General features: G+C 40.0%; 2 protein-coding genes across 2 annotated transcripts in view; one reads left to right on the top strand and one right to left on the bottom strand.

The window, feature by feature from the left end:
* Positions 1-464: 464 nt before the first annotated feature.
* The window catches only part of rnf180a (ring finger protein 180a), a 34,676-nt gene continuing 12,742 nt past the window's right edge, over positions 465-22,398 (bottom strand). Inside the window, exons 2-5 of the mRNA XM_027275365.1 lie at positions 19,613-19,677; positions 3,479-3,725; positions 2,390-2,515; positions 465-1,429 (exon numbers count right to left, since the gene is read on the bottom strand). Coding sequence (XP_027131166.1) covers positions 1,224-1,429; positions 2,390-2,515; positions 3,479-3,725; positions 19,613-19,677 — 644 coding nt within the window. The 3' untranslated portion in view covers positions 465-1,223. The remainder of the gene's footprint in view (positions 1,430-2,389; positions 2,516-3,478; positions 3,726-19,612; positions 19,678-22,398) is intronic.
* On the top strand, positions 13,019-15,523 carry htr1aa (5-hydroxytryptamine (serotonin) receptor 1A a). The gene has a single exon (XM_010732993.3). The coding sequence runs from the start codon at positions 13,400-13,402 to the stop codon at positions 14,687-14,689; it is 1,290 nt and encodes a 429-aa protein (XP_010731295.1). The 5' UTR covers positions 13,019-13,399; the 3' UTR covers positions 14,690-15,523.

The following is a 22,398-nucleotide window of genomic DNA, read 5'->3' as shown; positions in this document are numbered from 1 at the left end:
TATGTCCCAGGTGCCAGTTTGCAAAGATATTGTAATTCAATATCTCACAAATGTATATCAATAATGTGTGTTGCTCCTCATTAGCTAATGGCATATATATGATTTATCAAACTGTGATTTGTTTATCATCATCAACTGATGATGACTCATGACTAATAACTGGTTTGCATTTGATCCTTATGGGCATTAAGCACACAGAGAAAAATCCACCACACATTTTACACTGACACAGGTGTAGAAGTGAGGATAAGGGTTAGGATTAGGGTATGAAAAAGCACAAATAGAAGAGTTTTTGGTATCCCAACTGAAAAAAATTAAAGTGTGTCAGGAATAAAGTTATTTATTTGGCTATTATACATGATTTCATTACCAAAAATGGAAATGTACAAATTATTTTCTTAAAGCCACATCTGCATATCCGTATGTATGTGTTTTCGTGTAAACTTTATTTGCTATAAAATACAGCGACTTAGTACAACCAAACACTTGTTCCCTCCAGGGGGTGCTTGAGTACAAACAAAACACAAACTTCCTTTGCATCGAAAAAAACCCTCAGCAAATGAAAACATCTAGCAAGACATACTTCATAGTAAAACGCAAGTGGCTATTAAAAAGGTTTTAGTAGCAATATGATGTATGGTGGTAAATTGGAACACTAAGGTCCACAAAACCATGAATAAATGGTTGCAACCCATACCAAAGAGTAATTATTTAAATCCAATATGTTTTCTGAGGTTGCATAAACATAAAAATCCACCCCAAAAGTGCCCACTCATGTTAGTCCTTTTTATTATTATTGGAATATGCAATACCTGTGGATATACTGAAATGTAATGTTCTGGGAGATGGTATATTACTTCCCCTCTGTACAGGGACAGGACATGTGCAACTCTCATTACATGTGCATCATGTGGAGACAGAGACCAGAGAACACTGGATTCCCAAACATCCCTCTACACCCTACTTATCCCCATTTCAATCATTTATTAATGAGCGACAACAAGCTGGCACACTGCTGTTTTCCCTCCATCACGCCATCCCACCTGCTTGAAATTCACTCATTGTCTTCTCATTAAACCCTGAAGCTCAGTTTTCCCATCTTCCCTATATGTACGTACGTGCTTGCCCTCTCCTTCATCTTTAATTTCTTACTTTAACCTCAATCCTTCAGTACCTTTAACCTTTCCTCTTTCTCTGTTGCTCCATCTGTGTTGCCAAGACTGTCAAAAAGAAGGGAAGAAGAGGTAGCAAAGGAAGCAGAATATAAAGAAGCCAATAATCCAGTTAACTGAGTAGATGTAGATGATGACCATGTCCATGTCAAAGCGCCAGCCTCGAGAGTCATCCTCAAAGTCCATAGCATCCAGACGGTAGCCTCCTCCTTGGGGGAACTGCCGTCTAGCAATGGGACTGGACTGCCTCTGGAAGCCTGGTTGGGGTGAAAAATGAGGCATCTCACTTGGTGGCATTCATGAAAGTACCATTCCAATCCTTGAAAATTGGACACAAAATATTTCAACAGTTACATGAATTCATGTAATTTACAAATGGATTTTAATAACACTTTTTCATAGTGCCTCTAAATGTCAGGAATGTAGCTACCTTGTACTACTATGCCCTCAGTAATGTTTCTTGGAAGATATTCTGTGATTACACACTGGTTTAGACTAAATATGCATACAGTGTAGACAGATGTGAAACAACATTTGGACCGTAAGGTAGGGAGGTACTATTTACAGAAGAAGAAATTAGTAAATAAAAGGTGAACATTTCTACTTAGAATACTAAGAAATGATTACTATTTGGTTGGTGGCTAACATTTCTTAGGTTGGTAAGATTCTGCTGGAATAAAGACTCTTAATAACGTGAGTATTTGAGAAAATGCTACACAAAAAGTTTCAATCAACTCTTGCAGCATTCTCCATATGCTTAGTTAAACCCCAAACAACCATTATTGTGCGAAAAAGTAATAATGCATTGAGAACACCGAGTCATATTCTGCTAAGTAATTGTTTAATACTCAAAGAGATATTTGAAATCTTCTAGTGCTTTAATTAGTGGCACAATATCAGCAGTTGTACACATTTTAGCAACTCATTTTGTGGGATGGTACATCACTGCTACCCCTTGGGGTGTTCTCTAAGACATAATAAGAAATTGCATCTGTGCATGGGAAAGGGAGCCACTAAAATTTGGATTCTGTATGCTATAAAGTTGAAGTATTGTGTTTAATATACTGTTAAAGCCTTGAGGTACTTTTAGGGTTAAATAGGTAGGAGTATACTTGTGTTACTCTGCCACATGTTTTATCACAATCTCACTTAGAAAGAGACAAAGCTGCAAATGTGTCTGTGAGATAATTTCCACATATGAGGAATTAGAAACTTGCCTCCAAAGATACGAAACAGTTTTCGGCAGCTTGGTAGAGGCCATTTTGCACAACTTGCTTTCTGGAAGTTCTGTTTCCGTGAAAGGTATTCCTTTGGGAAGAATGTCCTTGCTGTTTGGTTTAGCTCTGTAAGAAAGACAATGAGCAAACTCAATATTATTATCAAAAGTGAACATCTTATTCACACCTCCACTTCTTGATTGCCTGGATAGATTATGTTTGATTTATTCAATATGTTTAAAAATAAAAAAAAAAGCAGCTGATGCAGCATCACCCGACTCTTTCATTTTGTCTTTTTTTTCTGTTTTGTGTGACCTTGGCTTTGGTAATCAACACAAGAATCTAATCTACAATCCTCGTCACCTAATCACTCACAAGAGCCCTTAGTGTGTCTGCAGTCCTTATAACCATGGCCACTCTGCCTTTTTATGGCCACAGCAGTGTCCCTGCTGCTCACGTTCTCCTACATACATCTAGAAGTAGGCCAAAGTGAATCACAGGACTTCATTACTTATTCATAGCTTTGTCCGAATCAGACTGTGTCCTGTGCAATCAGTGTGCAGTGATCACAGGGTTACATAAAGTGTGCACTTTACAGCACGTGTGCAAAAATAGTACATTGCGTAATATTGTTGTGTTAAGACATTACACACTGAGCTTTGCTAAAAAACATTTTTGACGTATCATGATGCATTCCCCCTATGAGAAACACTGCTTCTTGTTTCCTACAGAAAGGACTAGATAAACGTGTTCGGATTGTGTTTGATTTTGTCTTCTCAGTTTGGGTGACTCATCTGGTTAGAGCTGTACTAAAGGTCTACTCCACTCCCTATGGGACATCTGCAGCTGGGCCCTCTGAACAATCTGCAGCTTTGATGTCATCTGTGCAGCAACCAACAGACATATGAATACACACATAGCTACAACTATGCATGTAATCCTTTCTATGTTCACATTTCCCATTATATCATTCTATGGCATATTTTATAGTGCGTTCATGTCCATATCATACTATTCAATCTAGAATGTTGAGTAGAGTCATTAGTAGATGTGAATCGTACAGTAAGTGCTTTCTGCCCATTAGCTCACCCTTCTGGAAGAAGACATGTGTGATGATTGTTCTGCAGAGGGGGCAGGGGGTGTTGGTGGGGCTGTTCTTAGCCAGTGTCCTCAGACAGGGTTCACAGAAGATGTGATTGCAGGGATGACACATGTAAGGGCTGAAGTACACATCCAAACACACAGCGCAGATGTAACCTTCTCTGTCCCCAGTGCTCATGTCCTCGTCATCCTCACTACTGCTGCTACTGCTGCTCGATGGGTTCCCTGTTGAACTCTGGGGGAGGAGAAAAAGCAGAGGGGGGAAATAATTTTCAAGGATCAAATGGATTGTGAACGGTTCAGCTATCACCAACCATGCATATCTTTTTTTGTAGACCTCGTCATGCAGATAAATATTTATATGTTTATACTTGCATGTATGTGTCCCTTCTGCAAGCCTCTGTATAATCATTTGCTTCAAATTAGCCACAAAATAAGCACTTCTGATGCTTTATTTCAACACCTATGCCTTCTTTTATTTCTAAAATCATGATGGCAAACTATGCAGGGTCATGTCTTCAAGCTTTTCAGGTAAACAGATTAAAAATTCTGCATTCTGCTTTGCATCATCTAAAAGAATAAAGAAGAACAATCCAGAAATACCCCCCTAAGGTTTTGAGCATACATTATCACGGTAAGGTGTCACCAGCTGGCCATAAGTGGCAATGCATTCTGTTTTAGTCCTCTTGAGATTCTTTTCTCCTTAAAAAACCCTATCTGATGAGTGTAAACGCCTTTGACACCCACATGCACAGTATAATAATATGTGTGAGACCATGAGGGTGTCAGGTGTGAGTTCAACAGAGCGAAATATCTACCTACTTTTTCTCACGTATTAATGCAAAGCATAAACATTGTTACAGAGAGCAATTTGACCCCACCGCTGGCCTGAATTCAGACTCCAATCACTTTACAAAAAACAGAGAGGTGTATTTCCTCAGATAGTGTTGCTGTTCTCGATGAATCTCTTGTAGGTTTTCCATAAAGCACAGATTTGTGTCATGCCTACACAATTCTGTAAAATGAAACATATTGTTTACACTGCATCATGCCCCATCCTCTGTTATTTTGAATCAAGTTTGTGTCCTTTCTTTCACACAGCACAATACATCTGCTACTCCCACTGCCTAAATCCCTCTCAGCAGTCTCCTTACCCTCCCTCACAAGTGCCTCTGCACTTAAATCTACACTCAGCTTCCCATTTCCAAATTCCACCTATAACTAAAATGAGAGGATGTACCAAAACTCATTTTGAGAACAGTATCTGAGGTCCCTGAAGTCCCCCATCCCCTCCTCAGACCTGTGTCTGCAGACCCCCAAGGATTGGTGTCTGAAGCTCTGGTCTTGAAAAAAAAGCCCAGGGGTGCTTCCAGAGTAATTACCACTTTCTCACCCAGGGGGAGCTCCAGGGACTTCCCTGTTGCAGCAGCCCTGCCTCCCAAGGTGTGTCATTAACACAGAAGAGAGAACACAGAGCACACAGCTCCCAGGTAATCATGGGTGCTGAGGCTCTCCCCTGGCAACATGCACTGTAACATGGCAGCTTTGTCTCGGTTACGTAGGTAAATGTGTACACAAATAAATAAATACAGCTGTTCCTTATCATGGGAAAGGACAAGTTTAAACTAATACATCAAAATGTTTCAGTAGATATAGAGTAACCCTTTTCTCTTCACTGTGGTAGCTTCCATTAGCTTGATTTCACCACAGAAATGTTGCTTGTGTAAAGGATTTTCAAAGAATTGCAATTCTTTTTTATTAACAATTGATGTTTCTGTAAAAAAAAATACAAGCAGCAACTAAAACCACATTTTAGTGTGCAGCAGCAATTAGAGCAGCTAGATAAAGGAACTGAACAGTCCAGCACTAATTGTCTCTCCATCACACAGGATGCAACCCCTTTCCTGTGGGAAACTAGATGACAATAACACCCTCTCTGACCTTTCGCCTGCTGTGTACTGTATGCAAAAAGTGCAGCACGACATTAAACTCAGAAATACTTGAAAACACAACTTTTAAAATATGTATGCAAAATAAAAATAAAAAACTATTGTCGAGCTGTGCTTGAGGTGTGCATTCAATGTCCCAAGTGCTATGGCTGATAGCAGAAATGCTGAGGTTGCAGTGAGAAGCTCCCGAGTGAGAGTGGGTGTAACTGTACAAGTGCAAAGTTGGGCAGAGCTGAGAAAACAACACTCAATAAGCCTTGATAATGATAAATGACTGAGAAATCTCATTGAATTTCGTCTAAACAGATAAAAGTTTACAGGAATAGTTTAACAAACATTATTCAGTTATTCAGATCAATACCACTCTAATGAATGTGCATTAAGTATGGTACTCATCTTGACATGAATACTGGAAGTAAGAAGAGCTAATGTGCACAAATGTATGTAATAATGTGTCCCGCCAAGTTCGATAAGTTGTTGACTTTATGAGTGACTTTCACTCCGAGATTGCTGGGTGTCTAGCTGCTGGCCAGAGTTTCAATCTAAAGAAGCAACAGCTTTACATCAAGCTTACTTGACTCCAACTATCTTTATCATTAGATTTCTTTTATTCTTCAAGTTGATACCATGTCATCAATATGCATCTAAATCCAAAAACTCTTCATGAAGGTTGTTGCTTGGGCTGCTGAATTCTGTTATGAATGGAGAGAATCCAGACACTGAAGTCAAGTCATTCTATTAAACTTCTGTATTTTGATAAATGAAAAAAATATAATCTAGTGAAAATCATTGAGAACAAAGTGAGGTGCTGCTCATTTACATTTCTGTCTGACTTCTGATTGGTCAGCTGAATGTGCTGTTGCTCTCCTTCACTCAGTGAACAGTTAGTCCACATACAGAGCTCTGTAGATTAGTCTTAAGGGTTGCCAAACCTAGTAAGAAAGTTTCCAAACTGGCAACACTGCATCGGTCGCCAAAAAATACAACTCCATTGTTTGTGTTCACATAAAAAAATAAGATATTATGTGCTTCTAGGTGAGTGCTGAGTGTGATGATAGGTGTATCATAAAGTACAAGACATAAAGTATAAACTTTGGAGAGAGTCAAGCTAGATGTTTCTGACCTCAGCTATGTACTGAACATACAGACATCAGACATTCAATCTTTGAGACTTCTGGTTGTAGTCCAGTTGCCCCAGTTTTAACTCAGACAACAAAGAACCTTCACAGAATCGGACATCGAAAATGAAATTGAATAAACACCAATATCCCAAAAAATCCAACTCTTACTTTGAAAATAAAAAAGCATAACCAAACATGCTAACATGCAATGACACAACACATATGTAGCTATTATTTAACACATTTTTGATCTATGATACAGATGTTCAAACTTGAGTTCCTTAAATGTGGTTGTTGACCCTTAAATGACCGATCATTTACACTGCTGGTACTTGTGTGTTTGTTGGGAAGAACACTTGATGTATTCTCATGGTGGCACGTGAAATCTGTTCTCTCCCACAAAAATAATCCACGACAATTTAATTGACACAGTTCTATCTGCTAGAGCCACATAAATATCTACAACATGCTTGAACATTAACACATGAACTGTGTGAGGGAGAGGAGTATCTCGACAAAAAGCAAAATAACCAGCATTAACATTAGGAAATGGATATTCTCTGTTTCAAAGCAATTCTCTAATCCAGCAGTCAGAATAATTTTAAACCACCAACGTGAGCAGCAGCCAATCAAAACAGAATCTGCTCTTTTGTCTGGTTGGTTTTGAAGAGCTCTCCGCCCAAGCCTCATCATGCAACTAATTCAGATGTAACCCCACTTTAAACCGCACAGACAATGGCTATTGAGATGAGCTGGGTGCTGATAGGGCTGTTGAGAGTCAGGATCTAGATGAAATGAACATGTGCATGCACATACACGTAAATACACATGCAGCCTCACACAGACACATAAATACGTGAAAAGTGGCCAACAATGTTGATTTGATTATTTGACTATGCCAAATATATGCATGCACACAAAACTTGCTACTTGCTTCCTTTGGCTTAGCCTTCCCTCCTTCATCATCAACATCAGATGTAAATAGACCTTTTAGTGGATCAGTTAGGTGCTTTAAGGCTGAAGTGCCTCACTCTAAATCACAGGGCATCGCCTGAGAAACTTTAGAGTTTGCTGCATCCACTTATTCCCTAAAATTTATGGTGTTATCAAAACAAAAACACACTGTGTTTGACACTGTACGTTTTCTAATCAGTGTGAAGTATCCTGCTTGCAAGCTGATTAAGACAGCACATGAAGACAACAGAGTTTGATTTGGTAAATGATAAGAAGTGTAAGTCATCAGTAGATAATTACCCCTAAATTACTCCCCCAAATCACATTTCTTTGACAGTTAATAAATGAGTTGATTTGGAATTTTGAAGATGAAAAAAAAAAGGATTGGTAAAATATTTTTTGCTTTAGTATTCAGCCAGTTAATTGTGTCATTCACCTGTCTGCTCTCCTGCAGCTGACTTTGTCTCCACCTCTCCCTTCTCCTCTGCCTCCTCCGCAGACACTTAATCCTGTTCTTCTCTCTTTTACTCATCCTCCTCTCTCCGAAAGGAACACAAGGCAGTGCCGCCGCTGAGGTCATGGTTTGACTCATCACCTCCATCACACCACTACCTCCTTCCTCACCATCTTCCACTTCCTCCTCTTCCTCCTCTTCTTCCTCTACCTCCTCCTCCTGTACTTCTGCTCCTAGCTCAGAGCTGGTGAGAGATGGGATGTGTGACTGAGTATGATGGCTTTGTGATGACCGTCCAATGGCAGCTCCTGTTCTCACCTCCACCCAGAATGGATCTGGCTCTCTGGATGAACTAAAGGAGTAGCTGTGCATGTCTCCTGCAGCTGCCCTTGAAGAAAGTCTTGACAGGGATGAGGATCTGGTTTGGATGGGAGTTTGTGAACCAGAAGATTTGGACTTCATTGCTGGGCAAGAAGATTGGGAATTTGCAGTGATGGTCTGGGTGCAGCCAATACTATGCAGTCTAAGGCATGTTTGTCCCCTCTGCAAGTCTGGTCCTTCTCTATCTTCCAAAGCGCTGTTTAATTGAATGTCAGAATTACAGCTAGATGAACTTTCAGTGCTTCCTCTTCCCTGTCTGTACTGGGCTCCATCTCCATGTGTCTCAGATCTTTCAGTCGGTCTCTGCTTTTGTTTTCCTTTTTGCCTACCTCCTACATGTTCAACATTTTGTCTCTCCTCATCCCTGTCTTGGTTTCCCTCTCTCCAGGTTCCTCTGTTCTCCTTGATGCAGGTCTTTTTGTGTGCTTTCCTCCCTGGCAGGGCAGGTCTCACCAGATGCTCCACACTGCTCGACCTTCCCTCTCCGGCTGGATCTGCACTCCTTAGCCTTGGTCTCACTGCCTTTAAACGTGGGTTATAAGTCTCATTGGTACTGTTGTCTTCAACGGCATCCTCAGTTCCATGACCTCCAACTCTGCTTGAGCCATTGACACCAGAGGCTCCCACATGGGAGCTCATGACGACACTTTAGAGCCCCTTAGTCACCAGTAGAGCACATCTGATGCAACTTCAACTAGCTAGTCCGGTCTTTCTTCTGTCATATTTCCCCAATTCTTCATTCTGCCTACCACTCCTTCTGGATGTAGAGGTTCAAACTCTTTTCTAAGAGCTAGAGGGACTGTTCCAGTGTAGAGGAGGTGTGCAATGCAGCCTCGTGTCCTGTCCTGTCCTGCCCCTGTTAGCCCCCTGGGACATTCCACACTGTTGACAAAGACAAAGTCCCCCTGGTGAGCCCCATTACAATAGGTGCACTGTTCATGGCCTCACTATTGTCCTGTGTGACCTATAGAAAACACACTGCTATGCAATGACTGAATACACAAAAATAAGGTGAAAAAACCAGAGCCACCTTTTTTTTCCCAGATCCACTAGCGTAGCGTCAGCTTTTTTCACTCTGGGTTTTATAAGCAGAGCACAGAGTGTGTGGTTGTGTGAGTGTATGTGTGTGCATGTGTGTGTGTGTGTGTGTGTAGCTTTCATGAAAAATATGATTCCTCTTTCTTTCCTCAATTTTAAGAATATGGTGCATCATTTTTAATCTTTTGGTCTGTCAAAGACTAATGTTTTTATTTGATTTTTATTATTATTATTTGCCCCTGAGAAACTTCTAGACCTAAATCTAAATGTATTTGATGAAAACTGCCAATGTCAATTGTTCAATGGTGCTTTGTTCCAACAGGCTGCTTTGTTGTTTATAAAGAGAGAATCTTAAAAGAAGGAAAAGGAAATTCTTCATCTGAGGAAAAAGAGAACAGCTTCAGAAAAAGACGGGAAATCCAAGATTATAATTAGTTAGGTTAGGTTAGCTTAGGTATTATATTACAGGGCATATTTTATTATAACAAGTCATGCCGTTGTTACTGCAATGTATAATTGATGAGGATGGCAGGGGTGGATGTGTTGCATCATTTGTTGGGCTCAGTCTTTGATGTGAATTATCAGCCTTATTACTATTTGCACATTCTTACAAAATGATCACAGTGAATTACATAATAGTCTATTCTAAACCATAATTTTGCATTTGTTTACAGCTCTTCAGATCCTCTGATTATGCCTCACTGGTTGGTCCTAATTATAGGCCAAGGACTCAAGCTTACGCCTTTGAATATTCCAGGAAATGTGGCTAAAAAATAGCTGATGAAAACCAAATTGTGGCTCTTTTCTCAAGGATTTTTGGTACTGTGTTTTTAAGGTGTTCTAATAATGTCTAATAACATTTTTTTTAAATATTTGTTTATCTGTTATCTCAACTTCTTTCCTTTATTCTAATCACAGATAGCTCACTTGTTTTATTGCTAGTCCTATAGTCATGATTAATCAAATTTGTATTAATTTAGTACCTTCTTTTTGAAATATATTACATAATTGGACAGACAATGTGGGGATGAAACTAAACCACAGATGGTGTTGTTACATGGTACATTGTACCTACTAAATGATAACAATTATTATCAACATAATTATTATATTAATTAATTATTATATTATACTATACTATACGTACTAATGTGTTTTTAACACCTTTTCTAGCACAGCTTACAGTTTTTAATGTTTATCTTTTATTACTATATTTCAAGTTACATAGAAAAGGTAGCAGAGAACATGACGAAATCTCCTGCTCTTCTACTTTTTTCTCATGGATTTGTTGACCAGTGAAATCACCAACTTTTACATATCAGTTCACATCATTTGATCAGAATGTCAGTGAGGTTTTTGGTCCTAAGTACATGAAGACAGATGCAGTTGACTTTTTAGTAACAGAGGAAGTCCAGACCACAGAAAGAGTATCAACCTCCAGACTGGCCGTCGGGTCAGAGAAGAGCACAATACCTGCCTTCCGTGCATCTTCTTCCTGCACCAATACAGCCATCACTGAGGCATCAAAAATGCTTGTCTCATTAACAAGGCTGTTAAGACACTGGAGGCCAATGATTCTCTAAAGACATTGTCCACTGGGGCTGTAAGAGTGCTGGAGGACACTGAGGATGTAAGACACTGCAGAGGAAGAAGTGTTTCATTAGATGGCGGAGGAACCCATCCAGCACTGACTTGTACTGGAGAAAGTGAACAGAGCTCTCATTCTCCATCACCTCCTCCTGTGCGACAGACCTGAGGTCCACTCAACTAGAGTTGGTAGACTGCATAGTAGATGAGGAGCAAACTTGTGTTGAGGAACCCAAGAAAGAAGAGAAGCAATCACTTCTTCTGCTTCTTTTTCAATACCTTCTCGAGGTAAGAATGATTGAGGTAAGGATTAGTCAGTAAGAGCATTTATCAGTGAGCCACTTACACTTACAAGTACACGCAAATAGATTAGACCAGATAGGTGATGTCAGATGTTCTGTCAGGTGAGCAGAGACTCTATGAAGGATTTGAGATGAACTCTCTCAGTCATAAGTCAGAGGCAGCTGGATTATTGTTCTCGAAAATGTCTGATCACACCCATTCCTTCCCTTCATTCTAGCAGAGGCTCGATGAGTTGTGAAGTGATGAAGCTTCTTCTAGACCAAACTATGCTTGTTTTTGATTTGAAGATGCCTCAGACAGACAAAAGTAGTAGTTAGTATAGGGCTGAGCTATGTGATGCCATCTGATAAAATATCCCACTATCAAAACAATATGACTCCAATGAGCTGCTTTAAACTTTACATTAAAATACCATTAAATACAAAGTATGAAAGGACTTACTCCCCTCAGAAAGAACACCGGGAACAATCGGGAAGAAAGTGAGAGCAGCTGTTGTTTCCAGGTATCTGGAAGAAGAAGCAGAAGTCCTGAGGATTATGGAAATACCCTCAGAACAGCTGAATTGTTAAATGGCCATCTGGATTTCTCGAAGACTATACCTGGATATTTATTTATTTATATTTATTTATTGTGTGCAGTGTGACACGCATGTAATGGTCAGAAATAAGACTGGCTTAATAAAGCAAGTGTTAGATCAGGCTCAGCAACTTTATTTTACTACGTGTGATTCCACTTGTGAAAATCTCACTTTGGTGTGAAAAAGGCTGAAAGGCTAGTTATACACTCATTTTAATTTTGAGGCTCACAGCAACAGCAGGGTCACACAAGTTCAACTGGGCATGTGGAGCAGTACGCCATGTCAGTGTTGCCTTCACCTTTGAAGCCACAGTGGGAGTTGAGAGTGATTGCATCTTTAAAGCCCATTGTATATATATTGTCTATTATATATATTATAGTCACTCGCCAGTGGTGGGTCTTTTTCTGTTTCTGTTTTTTCTTTCTCATGTAATTTAAATTCAATTTAAATCCAAAGAATATCACTGCAAACCACCGCACCACCTCTCTCCAGCAGACGCTTTTATTCTAGGCTGATTTCTCATTCACTGCTGACATTAGATGGCTAAGGCAACTATTGTTTTCTGTCTCAAACACACACAATATGCCTCTAATCTCTTCAACCATCTCCCTTTGGCAGCCCAACCCACCCCAGTTTCCTCATCCTGCCAACAGCATCTTATTTTGCCTTAAGCTGAAAGTACTGATAGAAGTGGCCATCATTTAATGCAGTACCCATTGTAAACAGCAGATAGCAGCAGCTCTCCTTTCTGGACTGTCGTGGCGCTGTCCCTAGTCCTGAAACCACCTCTTGCTGAGCGCTCTGGGCACGTTTTACCTTTCTCTCCATCACCAAACACTGTCTGAACTTGTTTCTGAGTTTCTCTTGAAGGTCGTTTTACTGATCCATAAAAGGTTTCAAATGGCTCAAACGAAGTTCATTAGAAGTTGCGAAAGATTAAGATATTTTCTCAGTTAATATTTCCATCTCAAGTAGCCCGCCGACAGATTAGACTTTTTGTTTTCTTGCTACTTTCGTACTAAATCCCCAAATCAAAAATGCTAGTCCTGACTGACACCTACCCTCAGAGATATAAACTTACAAAAACAAAATGTGATTTTCTGTGAGTCCAAATAGTAAAATAAAGGATAGAGAGAAAAGGAGAGGAGAGCCCTGAACCCTCGTCGGCTGTCTGTAGTGAAAAACGGAGCAATAAGGAGAGCACAGGCACAAAACTCCAGGGCGACCTCCACACGGTCTGACGTACCCGAAGCTGCTGGTATAAATTAATTCACGGCGTCACCCAGCTCATATGATTCGCAGTACCAGTGAGCGCACCCGGCTGTCAACACTTAACGGGCTACAACACACACCCCCTAACACACACTCACAAACACGTCTGCGTCATGCGTCCTGAGAGCGACGGCACGAACGCGGTAACTCCGATGGACCCCGGTAAAAGGCACAGCAACAGCAGCAGTCTGAGGGGCTGACTGTGTCCTGCTTATCTTTCCAGCTGCGTGTCCCCCACTGCTCTGGGAAAGTTGCGCTCTGAGTGCTCGCATTATGGATTTTATAACAATACGCAGCAACTACAGCAACGCGACCAGCGGTTACCCGGACGGGGTGGACGTGGTTGCCGACTGGGACGAGGGTGAGAATGGCACAGGGTCGGGATCTGGGTCTCTCCCAGACGTTAAGCTGAGTTACCAGATTATCACCTCTTTGCTCCTGGGGGCCCTCATCCTCTGCTCCATATTTGGCAATGCGTGCGTCGTAGCAGCCATCGCCCTGGAGAGATCTCTCCAGAATGTGGCTAACTATCTAATTGGATCTCTGGCCGTGACAGATCTCATGGTATCGGTACTCGTTCTGCCAATGGCTGCCCTCTACCAGGTTTTGAACAAGTGGACACTGGGGCAGGAGATCTGTGATGTATTTATTTCTCTGGATGTACTGTGTTGCACATCATCCATCCTGCATCTGTGCGCAATTGCCTTGGACAGGTACTGGGCCATAACAGACCCCATTGACTATGTAAATAAACGGACACCAAGGCGAGCTGCGATCTTGATAAGCGTGACTTGGCTAATTGGTTTCTCCATCTCTATTCCTCCTATGTTAGGCTGGAGAAGCGCCGAAGACAGGGCGAACCCTGACGCTTGCAACATCAGCCAGGATCCAGGCTACACCATCTACTCTACATTTGGGGCTTTTTACATCCCTCTTATCCTCATGTTGGTCCTCTACGGGCGAATATTCAAGGCCGCTCGGTTTCGGATTCGAAAGACGGTTAAGAAAACCGAGACAGCAAAAGTGTCAGACAAGTGTTTGACTGTGTCTCCGGCCATCTTCCACAAGAAAACCAACGGGGAGGTAGTGTGCAAAGGCTGGAAGCGCAGCGACGAGTCTAAACCCAGCTCTCCGTGCGTAAATGGCGCGGTGAAGCACGGAGAGGAGGGTGAGTCACTTGAGATCATAGAAGTTATCAGCAACTCAAAGACGCACTTGCCTCTGCCCAACACCCCTCAGTCCTCCTCGCATGGCTACGAAAACATGAATGAAAAGAACTCGGGGGCGAAGAGAAAGATCGCGCTGGCCAGGGAACGTAAAACCGTGAAAACATTGGGGATCATCATGGGGACGTTCATCTTCTGCTGGCTTCCCTTTTTCATCGTCGCTCTGGTGCTGCCTTTCTGTGCAGAGAGCTGCTACATGCCCGACTGGCTGGCCGCAGTCATAAACTGGCTGGGGTACTCCAACTCTCTCCTCAACCCCATCATATATGCCTACTTCAACAAAGACTTCCAAAGTGCTTTCAAGAAGATTATAAGATGCAAATTCCACAGACCGTAACCACACACAGAGAAACATTTGTGTTTACTGAAAACTTGGAGTAATTTAACGGACAGCAGGAAATGTTCACTGACTGTATGGAACAGCAAAAAAATAAAAATCACAGACTTTTATTCAGGGACAGTCTCTTTTCGGTGTGTTTGAGGACCGTGTAAAAAGAAAATCCGAGGTCACTGGTCGCTAAAGAAATGAGACACGACGGGAACTTTCGCTCTTAATGTACAAGCTCATGTTTATTCAGTGTTGTAGCTACAGTATATAGCCTATATGCGATGGCAGCCATCGTTACTATTGCCACGCAAAACGTGTCATGTGCTGATTCCATGCATTATACCATGAGACACGCGGGGTTTCCGTCCTACATCACCAAGCTTTGTAGCACTGCAACAATAAAAGCAATCAAAGTTTGTCGTTAAGAAATATGAGTCAATTTTTGTTTAGAAAAAAAAAAGAGTAATGAGACAAGAAGAGATCAGGGCCTGTTGTGAAAAATCACAGTTTGACTTGGCTGTCTCATCATACGTCTTCATAAAGATGACAAGGATTGAATAATGTACTGTGTTGATGAGCAAACAATGTGGTGTGCAAGTTATTAATGCTCTGACAGCCTACACTGATGATGATGATGATGGGGGGCGATCAAGTTCTCAGTGCATGGTGTGTTTGAGGTCTTACAGCAGATGGGTATCAAACAAAATCTTCTGTCCATCCATCAAATGCATCTCAACTAGGGATGGGGGTTTTTTCTCTCTCTAAAAATACAGGCTGTATTACATTCATGATATGTTCTCAATCTTCCCGTTGCTTGCTGTTTTTTTTTTACTACAGAGCTCCCCCACATCCCATCTCTCAATTTCAGACTCCCAGACTGTCCCCTGTGTGTGAGAGAAAGACAGAAACAACAACTGTATCAGAGAAAAGTCCAGGGAGAGCATCAAGCATAGTCTTTTTTGTTGTTGCCTCTATTAGAGTGTTACAAGCCTATGCATTGAGTGTTTGAGAAGACAACTTGTTGACATCAAATAGATCTGTCCTAAATTTAGCACATACTTTTCATATTACCACATAATGCAGAGGGATGCTCGGAGAAGTAGAGCACATAATAGAAAGGAAACCTCCTCACTGTATAACTGCCCTCATCCATCAAACAAATCCAAGACACAAATCCACTTACAGTAGATAAAAAGATAAAGAAGGTCAGACATTAAAAGAGGAAGGAGGAAAACAACTTTCAGGAAGAAGTCCCAATGAGGGCTATTTGGCTCATTGCCATAGCAACACATCAAGCCCAAGGCATCATGGGTCATCAGAGTGGAGGGCATGGACAGACAGGTATATGAGAAACGGTAGAGGCATACAAGGTCTGATGAAGTGGTCTGCGGGGTATATGTATGTTCAAGACAGCATTACCATTCATTTAGGGGTAAGAATTTCAACACAGTATATAAACAATTGAATAGTGAAATATAACACACTATAATGTAATCATAAGGGGCATTTTGCTCATTAGTGTTTTTTACAGTATAGCATATCTGTCATTAAATTCAATTAGATATCATCACATGAACAACAAACCCTTAAATTATGTCATGAATCAATAGTAACATGCAGGTTTAAAGCTGTGATGAAATGATGCTGACATATTACCACTTACAGTAACACTCTGCACTAGAGCTGAAATGATGAAGTCAATTAGTTCATAGCCGCTCGATAGATTTGATGCTCTTTCTGTCAAACGCAGGATGAGAGTAAGATACCGAGCGATTTTAAATTGTCCAGTTTCACTATTTTCTGTCAAATTCATTAATTTGTCAGATTAATTTCTAAATCTCTTGCCAAATTTTAATTATAAACTAGATCAGGCCTTCATACAAAACCACAACCAGCACTGATTTTCGTGTTCCTAATCATAAATCCATACAGATCATTAAAACTTTGATAGAGGCAAAAAAAAGTCATAAGTCATTAAAAAAGTTTAAATTTGTATGAAGGATGAATTCATAAAAATAGACTCTCCTACCCTCTCTGTCTCTATGCTTTCGTTTCTCCATCAGATCACTTTTGCTCTGCGTTGCGTCACCGCGACATCAATGCACTCAAAATGCTTTTGGGGAAATTAATCTCATGCCTGTGACCTGTAAGGTCAAATTCTGGGCTTATGATGGGCTCACAGAGGATGTGGTGTGTGCGGTGTGAGCACGGTAGAGTATATTTTTTTTCAATTGTGTGTGTGTAAAACTATTAAAATCATTACATCTTGGCCCTGATATATGGGATTACAAAGCAGCTGATCTCCTTTGAACTATGCTGTGATATCAAAGGTTTGGATTGCAGGATGGCATTAATCCCACCCACTTTGGGATTCTTGCATGGAATCTAGATAAGTGGGTGCAATATGATGACGCAGGAGCATCTTCAACTCCACAAAAGAGGAGAGGAGCGGAGAGGAGAGGTGGATTATATAAAATAGCACCACTAACAGGGGGATTACAGGGCTGATTATAAATGTTCCACTGCCCCCTGGCCTAAAACTGAGGAAAATTATACCACATTCTGCTCATATATAGAAGCTTGTTATCGGTCCTATAGGAGGACTTTATGAACAGCAGGATGAAGAACAGTCAAGTGCAAATGCAGTTGTTTCAATGCATTTCCCAGCACTAAAAAAGGGGGTCAACATCCTCCTCTAACAACACATGAAGATATCAAATATTTATAGTTTTTGTATAGAAAAGTAACACAGGAAATAACAAGTGTCTAAAGACAATCCTGTCAATTGAGTGGGATATAATAGATTTTAAATGACCAGATGAGTTTTTCTGATCATACAACTCAGAAAACAGTTGTGGAGGAGTTAATACAGAGTTATTATGGATAATTAGAACTTTCAAAATAGATATCAAAAACATCTGCACATCAAATGTTAATTGCCCCCGCCCCCACTTTTCCTGTCTATCTCAAGCTGTCACTGTCAAATAAAGGCATAAACAAAGCCAGCAAAAGAATTAAAAGCACTGTCATCTGAGACCAGACGTCTAAGTCTGTCAGAGTGAAGGGTTCCAAAGGGAAATATCAAAATAATCCTACAAATTTAGGCTGCGTTCAAAGGAAGGAGGACAGCTTTGGTAACATTTTCATAAACAATGAGCATGGTCTAAAAATATTTGTTCCAACGCAGAACATCAGCAGTGCAATACATTTTTAATAACAATTCGTGACCTAAAAGTGATCTACCCAACATCATGATGTGTTTTTCTATCAGAGTTTTTGTTTTATTAAAAACACATACATATTTTTAGATACTGGATGAGCAAACACACACAAATATGTTGGTTACATCGTGTCAGTAAAAGGATCCCTTTCTCTGTAAGTAAGTACTTTCAAAAATAATCCTATAAAAAATACATGAAGTGGAAAAAAAAGTTAATCTATGGCAATGTGTTTGCTTCTGCATTGAGCATTATGGTGGTGTGTGTGTAACATAGGAAGGGGAACACATACTGAGCTGAAGATATTAGATAACAAAAAGATAACAAGGAGATCAGCAGAAAAGAAATGCGCGATAAAAAGACAGATGGAAAAAATGTTTAGAGGACAAGAGGACGAGGAGAAGAGAGGCAGAGACGAGGAGAAAGTCAGAGAGAAACAGATATGATAACACTCAGCACAACAACATGTTTTCGCATCGCCCCCTCCTACTTCAGGGTCTTTTTGATCTGTCAGAGTTTTTTTTTTTTTCGTTTTTTTTTTCAGGGATCACACAGCCCACAGCGCATCACATGCTGGAGGCTTTGCTTTCTCCACCCAAGCCTGAGAGAGAAGGAGTAAAGAAAAAGAGCACCAGAAAACACAGATCATCTTCCTGTGGCACAAACACACACACACACACACACACACACACACACACACACACACACACACACACACACACACACACACGCGCACACACACACAAACTCATCAGTTTGATGGAGGGCAAGAATCAAATGTTCAAGGACAAGAGCAAACAGACAAAAAGCTAAGAGTAAACAATGTCTGTACTTTCTGCCACTTTCACGAACAGTTTAAAATCCTAAGAGACATGAAGAGTCCCGTTCCAGTGCTCGATGCTATTAATATTACAGTCACTGAGAAACACTGAAAGAACTCTTCTGCATCTGCTTCAACAATAGATAAACATTTGCCGCTGCTTAGTTTATTCTCCTTTTTTCCCCATTTTGTTTTTCCCAGTTGGTCACTTAGTGCTTTTTATTTAGTGCTAATTATTACTTTTTTTAAAATTGCCATTCAGCTAAACTCTGATGGGATGAAATATGTGGGTGAACACAGAGTGGATTAGGTGAAGTACCAAACATCAACTGCGTGACATAAACACTGATTGTGTGACACAGTGTCTAAATAAAGGCCACTCCAAACAAAACAAACCGCTCTCAGTTTGCCTGGAGGCAGTGAATACTTTGCAGTTGCTTGTCTATGTGTGTGTGTGTGTGTGAATACTTTGCAGTTGCTTGTCTATGTGTGTGTGTGTGTGTGTGTGTTAAGAAGGGCAGAGGGAAGTGGAGACAACATTGGCTGCATGCAGACAAAGCTGGGGAGGCTATTTGAGTCCAGCTGCTTAAAAGAAGCATCCGCCGAAATCAGTTATTACATTATTTAATAGTCCAAAATTGGCTCAACTATATTGTCTTCAAGATACACAAAAACATAATAAAACACATTAATATGTCAAATGAATCCTGAATTGCAAACTCACATCAACCAAAAAACATAAAGTAACAGCAAAACATAAATCCTGAAGGACGTCCATCATCATCCAACCCAATCATCATCATTATCGTTAAACAAATATGACATCACAGACTCAGCTGACTCACTCTGAGCATTTAATAATTTAGTGACATGAGAGATCAAATAATTTCTCACCTTGTTCGACCTGGACTTTGGAGCTTTGTATCTCTGTCCAGAGGGGAGAAGCTTCAACTCTCCATCTAGAGGAGGGAAATGACACATTAAGATGCATCAAGCCTTTAAAATGACTGAAGTGGGACTTTATGTTTTTACTCCCCTAGTAATCTTCAGTCTGCTTCATTTATGTGACAGTTAAAGTTACTAGCTACTTTTCAGATTAAGATTTTATTGAAAAACATAAACATATATGCTTATGAAATACAATGTGGTCCACAACTCTAAACTTCTCAGGTAATACTGTAACTATTCCAGACCTCAAAACCCTAAAGTTATCCACCAATTAACAAAAAAGTCCAAAAGATGAGTATTAACTTCTACCCCATTAATGATCTCAGATTTATCTTTTGATCTTTTGGAGGAGGACTGACCTCTAGGTGGGAAACTACTATTGAACTGTTCATAAACGGAAATCAAGCATCTTGATGAAACAAATCTCCCAAAACAAATTTCCCAAATCTCCACCAACACCCACATTAGACAATTAGACACAGTCTTTGTATAGAGAGAAACTCTTGAAGGGTTCTTTATTCCCTTCCAGTATTTTCGGGAACCATTAGACAGAAGATGAGTTGCATCTCAAGGCACTTGTCATCCACCATCAACACTCAGTTGCTGCACAAATTGTTGTATCACTGAACAGAATTTTTGAAGTGAAAATAATTCCAAAAACCCCCCCCAAAAAACAAAATCTATCATTTTGACAAATAAAAAAACAACTGCTTGCACTGTAACATCTTTACTCACAGACTATAACATCACAAAATCAAACAGAATAGAACAACGGCACAAAATAATCAAAGGGTCCGACAAACAAGCAGAATGACAAATCATTACTGTGCACAACACTCTAACAGCAGCCGAGGAATCAAACTCTTTATGGATCCACAGCAGGAAGAAATCAGCAGCTTGTCTCCCAGTCTTTTGCAAAACTAACAGTGCAACATCTGTCAAACATTTTTTTTCCTCCATTTCAAGAATAGATTTGAAGAATGTAACGTTTATCTCCAGCATTCTAGCATGAATTAAGTGCTGATTAAATAGATTTTCATCCTCATGAGACTTAACACTGTATTGAGCACGGCCCTGTGAGGCCATTTGATATTTGTAGTATTGGTTGACATGAAAAGCAGATGTGCAAATAGAAAAAATAGTATATAAGTATTTTAATTCTACACTAAAGTACATGTGCTTGTACTTCTGTTTTATACTTCTACTACATTCCTCTACATTTCACAGGCATATATTGCAATTTCTGCATATGAATATGATATATTATTATAGTCTACATATTAAACTTTCCAGTGGAGTATAAAATAGTTAAATTAGCTCCACCAGATACAACATCAAGATACTTCTTCATAAATATTTACAGCACAACCTCACGTCCAATATTTACTTCATTATCTCACAAATTTTAATTTCGACCTTACTGCCTCTGGCATCTTTTTGATGGTGTTGGGAGTCAGAGACAGACGGAGTGAGAAATCTTGGAGAGGAAACACACTTATTGCATTATTTCCAGGGTCTGTCAGTGAGCAAAACACATTGCCAAAAGTAAGATCTATTGCCTTAAAATTAACTTTAACAAAAAAAGCCCCGAGTGACTTTGTTTCATCATCTGCCAACTCTTGCAGTGCATTTTCACAGTATCTCAGTATGTGTCCTGTAAATACCTTCATGGTTTACATATAAATAATTTAACACGTCAGTGTTTCGCTTCAGGGACAGCATCTAATTTGAATTAGTCAGTTTTTTTCATTTTACATTTCCTCTCTGTGTCTGTCTCTGTGTCTCTGCAAACCCAAGTGATCAGTTTGTACGCTTTTTGCCAGTGACGTGTCTATTAGCTCAGTAATCGTAATAGTTTTACTGCTGCCTTCTAGATCTTTAATAACATCATCTCCAGGCATCTTTCAGTCATGTTGTCTTAATTACCAACAAGATACTGACACTGGCAGAAGATGCACACATTAATTGGGCACTTACAAACACAAACACACACACACACACACACACACACACACACACACACACACACACACACACACACACACACACACTTCTACTCTACTCCTTACCTAATTGTGTCTTGTTTGTAAAAACCTTTATGTGATTTTGTGATTTCAGAGAATGGTTGTTGCTTTCAACTGCAAGAAAATATATATATATATAATGAAAATAAAGCAATATCAACCACTTTACAGCACGTCATATTTATGTAAATTAGTGTACATTGTAGAAAAGTAAAGTGCCTAAATGAAACAGATGATGAGGCTGGCTTTAGGAATATTTGATAATATGAGAGAAGAGAGGAGCAATAAAATAATGAACAACGACTTAGAATGTTAAAAAAAACCCTGATTAGATTAAGCACAAATGATGGCATACAATATACCTCATATATCTAACCCAAACACTTCATTTATTGTGCAGTTGCTTTCACAAACAATTTCTTAGGAGATGGTTGGCTGATTAACATTAGACGAGAGCTACATTTACCACCACCACTGTTTGTCTTAGCTAATTTAGTCTCTTCACTTACTTAATGCATTGTGATAGATAGGCCCATAAATTAAAGCAGAACAATTGTGAACAGGGCACCACCATCTATGTGTGGCCACACAAAAAGAGAGACAGATAGGAACGCAGGGAGAGAGGAGAAAGAGAGAGTGTTAGTTTTGGTGTTGAAATGTTGTCTTTGGCCTCAGGCTAGAATTCATTGAATTACTCCTTAGTATGGA

This window comes from Larimichthys crocea, chromosome III, assembly GCF_000972845.2.
Source record: "Larimichthys crocea isolate SSNF chromosome III, L_crocea_2.0, whole genome shotgun sequence".
NCBI classification, from domain to species: domain Eukaryota; kingdom Metazoa; phylum Chordata; class Actinopteri; family Sciaenidae; genus Larimichthys; species Larimichthys crocea.
The sequence above is the reverse complement of the archived record's forward strand: the minus strand, read 5'-3'. Positions and strand labels throughout refer to the sequence as shown.

What these genes read in the sequence shown, in the direction of transcription:
- htr1aa (XM_010732993.3), top strand. Translation starts at nt 13,400, where the DNA reads ATGGATTTTATAACAATACGCAGCAACTACAGCAACGCGACCAGCGGT.